This window comes from Periplaneta americana, chromosome 5, assembly GCF_040183065.1.
Source record: "Periplaneta americana isolate PAMFEO1 chromosome 5, P.americana_PAMFEO1_priV1, whole genome shotgun sequence".
NCBI lineage: Eukaryota > Metazoa > Arthropoda > Insecta > Blattodea > Blattidae > Periplaneta > Periplaneta americana.
Genome location: NC_091121.1, coordinates 120585151 through 120597319, shown reverse-complemented (window position 1 = coordinate 120597319; position 12169 = coordinate 120585151). Strand labels below are relative to the sequence as shown.

Genomic DNA, 12169 nt, shown 5'->3' with positions numbered 1-12169 from the left:
CATTGTTCACAGATTATTCTTAAGGTACTGGATAACCGTATACCAGGAATGAAAGTGCTGTTTTGTTACTTAATGGTGAACTCCATTCTCCTGTCCTGCACAGCAAAGAAACCTACAGTCCTTTCGAAGAATGTGTCCTTTTGTCTGATTCCTTCAAGAAGATCTGCTTCAATTGATAGTACCGCCTGTTTCTTGAATATGTTTTAATTTGTTTTAATGCTGAGAAAGACCTCTCGACTGAAGCTGTAGATACTGGTATTGTACATATTAGTGAAATTAACTTTGAAAGCTTTGGAAAACATGTCGAAATGGATTTGTCCGACATTATTTGTAATAACTCAAATGAGTTTTTTTCTTTAAAATCATCAGCAGCATAGAACACAGTTAGTTCATTTCGCAACCTGACTTCATCAAAATGGTTACCATAGGCACTAAGTAAGTTAGAGAATTCAATCTGTCGGAACTGCTTTTGGTAAATGTCATATTTTCCATTTTCACTTGAAATTAGTCCTAAAAGGCCTAAGCTACCATAGTCTTGGAATCGACTTTCTAGATGGCTGTCAATATTGTCAAATATTTCATAATATATTTGTTTGTAATTCACATTTCTTTTGCATGGTTCTCCGACTTCATCTGCTGTTTCTTCAAAAATAGTTTCAAATTCATTTCTCATGGCTGATATGTTTCTGCGAGTTTCTTCTACATTCTTCCTACAGAAGGTAATGTCAAAAGATTTACTTTGAAGAATGCTATATAGGACATTAGTAAATGAAAATATTTTGTCAAAAGTTCTCAGCAGAAAACAGAAAGTGAAGTCTCTCAAATTTAGAAGGTAATCCTTTACAGGTGCCAAAATATCTTTCTGAATTTCACTAGAATTGTCTAGCATTGCATCAAATGCCTTATACAGTCATTTCTATGAACATAGACTGTATTTACCAATATGTTTGTATAATTCCATCGAGTTGGTGCAACACTAGGTAGTCTCCTTTGTAGAAATGCATCTAGGAACTTGGTTCTCTTGGGTGACCAGGAGAAGAAGGCAGCAATGCCACTCAGAGTACTAAAAAAAATTTTGCATTCTTTTATGTTATTGACTGTGTTTGATAGTACCAAATTTAGACAGTGTGCATAACAATGTACAAATAACGCCTGTGAATGTGTCTGTTTAATAAGTGCTTGTACCCCATTTATACGACCCGTCATTGAGGCCGCTCCATCATAAGACTGTGCGATTAGTTTATCATTGCTGTCAAATTCAGTCAAGTATTGTCTTATTAGCTCAGCAATCTCTGGAGCTGTGCGATTTTCACTTACATCTTGAAAGCCAATAAACCTTTCTTTTGTTTGGCCATTATGTATGTACTGGAGTACAATGGAAAATTGTGCAGTATTAGAGAGACATCTGTTGTTTTGTCAACAAAAATTGCAACATAGTTGGCTAATTTTATTTCTAATTTTATTTCTTCTAATAAAGATTTGGCTACTGCTTCTATTAGATCATTTTGTATTCTATTAGACACGCCTTTGAATACTGTAGAGGTTTCTAAGTGTGCTTTCAAGAGGGGAGTATATTTCAGAAGTTCAACATAGTTACCCCTATTAATGGAAGTACTGGATTCATCATGGCCTCTGAATGCAAGTTCTTGCTTGCTTAAAAACATACAGCATGAATAAATCTCTTACGGAGTTCCCTGTTTTGCTCAACTTTCTTATTGTGAAAAGTTATTTCATTTTTAAGTTGGTCACTTAGTTGCATGTCCACCCGAACTCTTCCAAAAGAGGCAATTAAATAGGATCCTTTAATATGCCCAACAGATTGCTCATGAGAAACTGCTGCTTTTGTTAATATAACCTGATTTTGATCAGATCTTGGCCAAATAACAGATAATTCCAACAAAATAAAGAGTTATATTTTCTACTTCCAGTTAGCCATAAATATTTTTCATAAGAAGAAACTGTAAAATGTCTGGTACAAGTTTTAGATTTATGTACCAAATCTGGCAACTCAGGGGTTGGCCTACCTTCCTGTATAATGCTCTTCTTTTCTTGGAAAGACCTAGATGAAAATGGTCGCTCATGTAGCTTCTCAATTATGCACTCCGACATACTCATTTTTCATGAAGACATATATAGGCTGACTGGCCGAGATAATATATGTTATTAAATAATAAATTACAAATGTTCTTAATAAAATTAATATTTAAATGACAATGCCACAAAACGAATTGCATTAGCTACTTCACGACATGTGTAAATTCTATGTGTAAACACAAATTCAAATTGTAGTTGGCCGCGCTTACCAAGTTATCAAATTGAATGCAATAAAAGTCAGTCCAGAAATAACTACATTATAAAACATATTAAATAAATTAACTATGTAGGCCTACTGTTTATTAACAAGTTACAGTCCACACCTGTGGAGTAACGGTTAACAAGTCTGGTCGTGAAACCAGATGGCCCGGGTTCGATTCCCGGTCGGGACAAGTTACCCGGTTGAGGTTTCTTCCGGGATTTTCCCTCAACCCAATATGAGCCAATGCTAGGTAACTTTCGGTGTTGGACCCCGGACTCATTTCACAGCACTATCACCTTCATCTCATTCAGATGCTAAATAACCTAAGCTGTTGATAAAGCGTTGTAAAATAACCTACTAAAATAAAAATAAACAAGTTACATTCCAGCCAAAAGGAAACTTCCAACTTGATACGAGTAAAATATGTTCAATAATACACTCAGGGACAAAAAAAACCGGACACTTCTATATTTGCTTGTATTTTGTTGCCAATTATTTCAAAATGAAACAAAACCCATTTAAACAAAATAATGTTCCATTTAGCACCTTATACGACAACATTTGAAAAAAATAAAAATCTCTGATGAGAAAATTTACAAAAAATTACAAAGGGCGTATAACTATGGCATCGTTTGGTCTAACTGTTTTTTTTTCATTTTATGGTGCCTTAAACATTAAAAACTCTTTTTAGTAACGGGCATTACCCCCTCTGGCTTGAATAACTGCATCCATACGTCTTGGCATGCTCTCAATTTGGTTAGCAATGTCTTCTTGAGGAATAAGTTCCCATTCTTCGCCAAGTGCTCGCCTCAACACTTGTAACGATTCTGGTCTCGGTGTCTATTCTTAACACGCCGTCCCAGCATGTCCCACACGTGTTCAATTCGGTTCATGTCTGGACTCCTTGCTGGCCATGGAAGAACATGGATTCCCACTTCTTGGAAATAATCTCCGACCGCATGGGCAATATGCGGCCGTGCATTATCATGCATTAAAACAAAATTATCGCCTACAAATTGGCCAAATGGCACAACATGATCAGCCAAACATTCATTTATATACCTATCAGCTGTTAGTCTTCCATTTTCAACAAAAACCAACTCTGTACGAGCATCCGTACACACTCCTGCTGAAATCATCACTCCACCACCTCCATACGTCACATTTTCGGAAATGCAACACTGTGAAAATCGTTCTCCCCTCCTTCTCCAAACTCTTTCACGTCCATCAGGTGAGCACAGATTGAAACGGGACTCATCGGTGAACAGAACACAGCTCCACTGTCCATTACTCCAATCCCTGTGATCATTTGCAAAACGCAGTCGTTCAACTCGATGCATCCTGAGAAGTCTGGGATCAGTTGCAGGTCTACTTGATATCAGTCCACTTGCTTTCAACCTCCTTCTAACTGTTTTGGCCGAAATTGGGCGTCCATGCATGTTAACAAATTGTTGGGCTACACTAGTAGCTGGCAGGTTGCGCTCCCTAAGAACTCTCAACACCATATACCTGTCTTCATTTGGATTTGTAGCTCTTGGACGACCCGAACCTGGTCTTCTGGGATATTCTAGGGTCTCTCTATACCGTTTATGGCATCATGGGTTGTGCTTCTAGCCATATTCATAACATTTGCAATGTAATGTACACTGCATCCATCATCGTAAAGGGCTACAGCTCGAGCCACATCTTCAGGTCGCATCTTGTTTTAAGACAAATGTTACAACCCCACTTAAACTCAGAAAATGTAAAAATAAAGAAATAACGAATGATAATGATAATGAAGCACAAAATGGTTGAGACAAAATTGTTATAGCTGAGACTCCGAAAGCAAAATTGGAATATTTGGTTGTAATGGCTTGTTTATAAAACAAAAAACAATCAACAATGTATACACGTCTCCATAACAACAGATGGCTACCATAATATTGTATGAGAAGATAATATTTTGCAAAATACCAGCAAATATTAAAGTGTCCGGTTTTTTTTGTTCCTGAGTGTATTATCATCGGTATTTTTAAAACTTTGCAGCTACACTATTGGCTATCCTGACCTGATCAATTCACCATTTATACCTCTATGGCTCCACGCACTAAGAACAGTGAGCTCTCATTGGCTAAGAATTGTGAAGTTATCAAACGCCAGCTTGCAGGGTTTCTTACATTATACACGACTAACGCCCTCTCACTCTCTTCCCACAAAGCTCAGCCGAAATAAAGAGAGCGCATGCGCTAACTCAGCAGATTGAGTATTGCTGGGTCTGGTGAGCTCTCATCTGACAGCACATCATAGTGGATTCACGCGTGAGAAATTCAAACTAGATTTATGCAACAATGAATATAGTATAGTAAAACAAAGGTGTATAGAAATTACTTACCCCCAGCAGTGCTGGGGTTGATGGGGTTGATTGCACGCCACTGGTAACAATATATTTGTAACTGTGGATTGTCAATCATTATTCACATTACACCAATAATATTAAAGCACGATTATTAGCAGATTAAGCACTGAAATAAATTACTTTTGTGCGAGATCATGCGTATTTGCTTGCTTTCCGCACAAAACCAATACGCGGTAAGTGTGAAATACCACATTCAGTATTCCCAACCGAACACACATAACAATTTCCCTCTTCTTACTGCTTAAGCGCCATATTCATTTTACTGCTTTAGGCTTTTAACATATTATTTTTAGAGACGTTTAAGGGGAGAGGATGGTATTTTTTAAAACTTTTTTCCTATTTGGTGTAAAATATTAATTTTTTGTATGTAGAGAGCTCATAGCTGTGGCAACTTAACCAAATAAAAATATTTTGAAAAAAAATTATTTGGGGGTCCAAATTTGAAAAAATATACCCAATGCAGGATTGTACTAAAACCGATATATCTAAACCATTTTTAAAGATAATTTCAAACAGTTTTTTGCAATGTATTTGCAAAAGCATGTTCTACAAACTATCTAACAGAATTTTGATATTAGTCCCTACGTTTGCAAAATAAACAATTAAAATTTAATAACAATTTTCTGATTTCCTTTCTTGCAAACAAACGGACGTATTTTTTAAATGAAATCAATTAACAAAATTCTGTTATAGGGAAAAGTTTCCTAATAGTCTAAAGAATGTGTGTTCTAAATTTCATGCATGTATATTTAATAGTTCAGAAATTATTTCCATTTTTGTCTGGAATGTAGCAAAAAAAAAATGAAGTTACTGGAAACCGATAAAAGTGGGCGTGTGATTTAAAAATCCACAGCGCAGGAAGTTTAAAAATGACGTCTCAACATCCGATAAGGGCACAAATACCCACAAAATGTTATGCAATGCATTCCACATATATCAAAGGGTATTTTAAAGAAGAAAAAAATTTTTTTTGAAAATTTAATTTACCGGAAACAACAATAAAAGTGGGCGAATGATTTAAAAATCCATAACGCGGGAAGTTTAAAAATGGCGACTCAACATCTGATAAGGGCATAAATACCCACAAAATGTTATGCTATGCATTCCACACATATCACAGAGTATTTTAAGGATTTTCTTAAATTTATTCATTTTTCACCAAAAAATACCATCCTCTCCCCTTAACATAGTAATAATTATAAATTGGAAATTTACCACTGCAATTTCACCTAATTTGCACTGTTAATTATTGTTTTTAAATATTTGCAAAAATTAAGTAAACTCTACAACACCACAAAAGTTACTGCATTTGTAATGCAAGTAACATTAAGGAAGCCATGAAAAAATCAACAAGATTCCAGATGCCGATGTTATTACTGCAATATGTTATATAAATAATATTGTTAAAATATTAAAATGAAAAATAAATCATTACATAACCTTACCGTTTGTTTTAAGTTCGCATTTATAGACTGGGGGAAAAAAAAGACAGACGTATATCACGGCCTGCTGGAGTATAGTAAACACAGAAAACATTTTATAGGAAAAATGTTGAAGATAGATATATTTGTTTTCCAAAGTTGCCGTCATTGAACAGAAACCAAGATGGAGATTTCATTGCAACTAATTAGAAATTCCTCTTTCAGGTATGTAATAAACGATCTTCGCACAAAATAATGTACGATACACGAGCGGTATGTTTGTTTTCATGTTCTCGGAAATTAAAAAAGCTCAACTACATTTCGCTTTTTCAATTTTTTCCTCGAACATGAAAACATCAACATACCACTCTTGTAACCCATATTACAATTATTTACTATTGTTAGTAAAGTTAGTCATTGTTTCAAATATTTAAATTTCATTCACATTACATTACAATTAATTAGAAAATTGCAAATAAACAAGAAATATTGCTTTAAAATGACAGAAAAGGCATTTACTAGTAAGAAACATCTTAAAAAGGCAAAATAAAAATTGGCTCTAACATTGTAATTTACTCTGAATCACATTTATATCCATGCAAATAATGATTTACTTCCACCCAGTAAAAAAGGTATTTTGCCAAACATCCAGGCTCTAGCTACAACTATGACCACTGACCATGTGTTTTACATTATGAAAAATAGTAATTACTTCAGCTTTTGTTACTATTTCTTCATTTGTGTTTTTGGTAACAAAAAAAATCATAATGACGTGTTCTTTCATTGCATATGTATTTATTCAATTTCTTGTAAACTTTTAAGATGTACTGACTTTCATGCTCACGAAAAATTTAATACAACAAAATACATTTTGCTGTATGATCCCTGAAAATCCATATTCGAAATGATTTTCTTTCTCTCTGTCATTACTGAAACAAGTTTAGGAGTCGATGTACAATCTTAGACACAAAAAATGACAGTTCTCCTTGTCTTTGGGCAGCGCCTGGTTCACACGACTAGGGAAAAGTTGTTCATTTTACATCTAATTTACTCCTTGAATATATCTATAACGTTTTTTTTTTGTCTAAGACTGTACATATGGCTTATATTCACTGTTACTAAAATGTCCAATTTTGAAAGTTCATGAATGTGCAGTTATTATTTTGTTTCAAAAAGAAACTTGTTAATGCAGCTAGTACAGCATTTCTTTCTGAATACATATCATCCCAATTAATGTACTGTATAATAGTACAAGACCATTATATCAACTTCGTTTCTACTTTGCTGTTATAGAGCTCAAAATTGTCTGACCAGCCAACATAAGTTCAATCTTACAAACACAGTCATTCTTGTTGGGTACCATCCACGTTATTGACTTATTTTTTGTCTTCAACAATTCCATTGTACACGAGCCTTTGTTATGTTTGATGCTATTTTGTTTAATGTTACTTGATTGCGCTGTCCAAGTTTTGCAAATTAAAATACCGATTTTTGTTTTCAGTTTCCTTTAAGAAAGATACAAACAAATGTTAGTGTGTTGTGTTAATCCCCTGATTAAATTCTGGACGTGAGGAGTTCTAAATTATATTTAATATTTTTCATTACTGCTGTGAGCTATATGACACGACCTTAGTACTTACAAGATGTGATCTCAATTATTATATTATTCATAAGTAATTTTTTACATGACTTTCACAATGTACTTTGTTTATTAATCTACATTTGAATTTACCCAACGTCTCCACATGACTGAAATATATCAACAACATGCAAGTGAATTAGACATCAATCTACCTGAGTCATAATTCTTACAAATCTCCAATTGGCTAAATTATGGCAGGTGTCTATGTCAAAGATGTTGCCTAACAATAGGTTTGACTTGAAAAACCATTATGTGCTTATAAAGACAACGAAATCGTACCTCTTTAAACCTTGTAAAACATACAATGCTATTCTTTAAAGATTCTTTATTTATTTAGAGACGATTTGTACTTTTAAGTAGATGTTGGGGACATATGACCAAGAATAACAACCTGAACAATGATATCTTTATCCTGGACTCAGAACAAAATATTCCATTCCAGGACAATTCGGCCATTTCAGGATGGGTGGCAACCATATGTGTCATCTTGAAGAATACATAGGCCTACATAAAACAAATGCAAGTGAACTGTAACGAAAATATTCGTAATTTCCCAATGAAGAACATGCTGGAATACCTAAATCTAGATAACATTGCATTAAGTAATCTAGTTATTTCGAAAGAAACCTCTGCTCAGACAGACAATCTGCTGTTTCAATTCCAAGCAGAAGCAAAGATTTTTCTTCTTTATTTTAACAATCAGGACAGCTCTGAGGTCTCACTAAAACTGGATATTAGAGTTTTTCTTTGACAGTTACAGAGTCTACAAACAACTCACTTCCTCTTTGTGTTGAGAATATAAAATTAGAAGGTATCAACAGTTTTGAAGGAAAGAAGCTTAAGAGAAAGCAATGATGACTAACTAGGAAGAGGTTTAGAGTGGAAATAATATAAATCTATATCATTGTCTTGAGATAAAAAGGGGAAAAAGGAAGAGAGAGAATGTAGGCAACCACAATAAAAACTGACAGCATGCTTCAGATACAAAATGATAAAGAAGAAAGCACTACAAAATAAATCTTATGAAAATCTATTGTATAAATAAAACACAAGAGAAGGAGATGGAGGAACAATATGTAAGTAGAAGACACTACATAATTTCTATTATTATTTCATAAAAACTCCGAAATTAAAATTTTTATATATCACTTGAAGAAAAAATATCAATCTCTCATTTCACACTCAATTACTAATATTACATACCGCAATCGACCCATGAGGTCATTCTCCTGCATCAGCAGTTCTAACAGAGTTTTACTTGCAAAGTGATAGGCCTTCTCAATTGCTTCTACATATCGACGTTCTTTGATTGTGTAAACAATTTCCTCGGCTTGTGGGAACTTCACATTCTTGCCTGCAAAGAGAATCATGACAGAGTATAAAGTCAGTCCATGGTGTCGGCCAGCTTCTTTTTTCAGGCACACCACATAGAGGTGCTTTTACTATGACTACCAAAGTGTTCTCAGGATGTTGGATTTCAGAGAACAAATTATTTTAAAACAATTTTGGGGATTATAGAAGAGATTATACTTCCTGAAGCAACTCGTAACATACAAAACCACTGGAAGAAGAGAAAAAGTGCCTTTAAAATCTGAATAATCAAAACTATTGGATGTCAATGAGAAAAGAGGACAAGGAAAATAGAAGAGAAGGATACTAAAATACTCTCTGTGCCTTAGCAATACAGTAGAACCCGCTAACAGAATAGGAAGAAAAACAATAGTATTTGACCTGAAACACAATCAATATAATGCTACAATATTTAGAAACTCAAGATGTTCAATACACAGTACAATTTACTTCATCACTAATGAATGAAATAAAACTCGTAACTGAACAAAGTGGTGAACAGTGTAGAGTATGGAGGGAATAAGGTGTGGTTTCCCTGCTTGCATTCCTGTCCCCAGCATAATTCGAAATTTCGATAATCCGAACAGGTCCTGGTCCCAATTAGGTCAGACTAACAGTGTTATACTGTAGTAGGTTAGGTTAGGTCATGGTGGCTACGGGTAGGTTAGGACGACCCTTTCCCTGGATCTGTTCATGATAGCACAACATTCAATAGGTTCCATATTAGAGCTACATTTGAAGCTAACGAATTTGATGGCATATTTCTTGGTATCAGTGCTTATCCTTGTCGTTCATACCTCATGACTCCAATAATATCCTAAATCCTAATACTGAAGATATTATAATGATGCTCATAAAGAACATACATTTGGAGTCTGAAAAGGAGATTTCCCTGTATATATGTATGGGTCTAAGAATTAAATTGAATAATAATAATAAAAAATGTATAAAATGTAAATTAGGCTGTCACATCATCTAGTGGATATTAGTGAAACTTGATCAACCAATCAATAAGTTAGATGCTGTTATGTTCAAGAAACACGACAAAGATTTAACAAATCCACAATTTTAAAAAATAAACAGTCAACGAATGGATATCTTGGTGTTCGAGAAACCGGGCATGGGTCTCATAAAAAAATTGAACTGTATGAAGTCGATAACTGTGTAGTGCACAGGACATTTCTAGAATTCTATTAAATAAAAAAAGAAATCCAAAATATAATAAACTTTGAAGCGCTGTGAAAGAGAAAAATTACTTTCCAGGGAAAAGGTACACTTTTTTTTTATTTTCAAGACAATGCTTTCGATTTAAGAAGTACAAAAATAAGAGCCACATTGTTTCTGGTGAGGTAGCATTTTTGAGAGCAATGAAAGAAGACCTAAGAAGCATATAATATATATAGATGAAATATAGATTCACACGCACTACATGGTAAAGAAACATGTTATGACATTGCAATCAGGTATTTGTACATGAATCTCCAAGGATGCTTCTGGTATGTGTGGCAAATGTCACTGCAGGATTTCTGTCACCTAAAAGTTCTGAAAAAAAGAAATTATTACCCAGCATGGAATTAAAAACAGGCAAACACTGTATTATTTTGGAACTGTTTTGACAAGTCATGTCTATTTTTTGGCCAACCAGAGTCGAAAGAAAAATGTGCTTGTTGGTGACCGATGCAGCTCTGTATATGGTCAAAGCCATATACTTAAAAACTCTTGTTCCAGAATGATATGCTTTACATATCTCGAACATGGACTACATAGGGTAGCTGAGAAGGGAAAAGCCTCCTTCAATAATGTAGATAATTGCATATCAAATTGAAAAAATATATTCTTAAAGGTTCCTTCAAGATTGTTAAAATTAAAAAAAATGGCACCCAAAGTCCCATTTCCTCCACAACCTCTCATAACACTGGACACAGCAGTATATTATAGTGTATCTTAGAATAAAGTTTTATAGGTAATTAATGTTTTAGAAGACAGTGCATGTTCTTCAACCAGGACTGTAAAATCTCTAGCATCAAAAATGTTGTCTCAATCATTCATACTTTTCTGCCCAAGGGCAGGTCCTTCGCTGCAAACCCAGCATTCTCCAATCTTTCCTCTTTCCACCTTCCTCTTAATTTCTGCATATGATCTGTATATCTTAATGCCATCTGTTTGGTTGAAGAAAGAATAATGCTGAAACTGATCAGGAAGAGAAAAAAAATTGTCTGGGTCACTGGCTGAGAAGAAAAGATGTCTGATGATTTACAATTCACACAGAAGAATTTCGCAGGTTTCTCTAAAGACAATTAAATGTTTAGAAACATAAAATCTAGAGATGTCTGAAGCCCTAAAGAGTCAATAAAATGACGCACAAACAATTAATCAGACACCAGCTACAGTTGTTAGAGAACATGTGAAACAGAAATTAATTGGTTAAAATAACGGGTATTCAACATTATGTGAAATCAGAAGTGTGCTATGAAGGACTAGAACAGAACTAACTGCCATTGGCATGTCTCGCCCACATAATAATGATATACGGTATCTTATTTCTGTTTTGCTCCTACCACTTCATGTGATGTGGAGGAAAGTTTTTCTCGATATAAGAATTTGTTTACATGCCATTAGGAAGTAGGATTCACATTTGAAACACTAAGGATGTATGTTGTTGTGCATTGTAATTCTGACTACATATTCCTTGAAGGAAAAAAATGAAGAAAAACTGCAAATGAATTCAGTTTATATAAAACATGAAGTGTAAATCATATATTTAGTGAATATAAAAAGTACATAACATCTGGTTTGCATTTAAAAGTATTGAATATTCAATCTATCTTGAATAAGAAGCCAGCATTTATGTACTCGTATATTTTGAAAATTATAAATATTTATTCATTTCATTTTAGAGAAGTGTGCATATGTTATGCAGACCCAGTTATTCTTTAAAACCAGTTGCTTAGCTGTAGTGATCCACAGTGCCATTCCCTTACTCCGTATTGTTATTTGTGTTAAAGCGGCTTATGTACACATTACCTGCATCACTATAGCTGTTCCAAATCAGTGTTTATGTT

At 34.2% G+C, this 12169-nt stretch overlaps 1 protein-coding gene across 5 annotated transcripts in view; it reads right to left on the bottom strand.

Moving 5' to 3' along the window:
• Positions 1 to 12169, bottom strand: part of LOC138700117 (gamma-tubulin complex component 2-like) — a 233502-nt gene that overhangs the window by 130831 nt on the left and 90502 nt on the right. For all 5 annotated transcript variants that reach the window (XM_069826441.1, XM_069826442.1, XM_069826439.1 and 2 more), the window contains exon 9: positions 8961 to 9111. In XM_069826441.1, coding sequence (XP_069682542.1) covers positions 8961 to 9111 — 151 coding nt within the window. The remainder of the gene's footprint in view (positions 1 to 8960; positions 9112 to 12169) is intronic.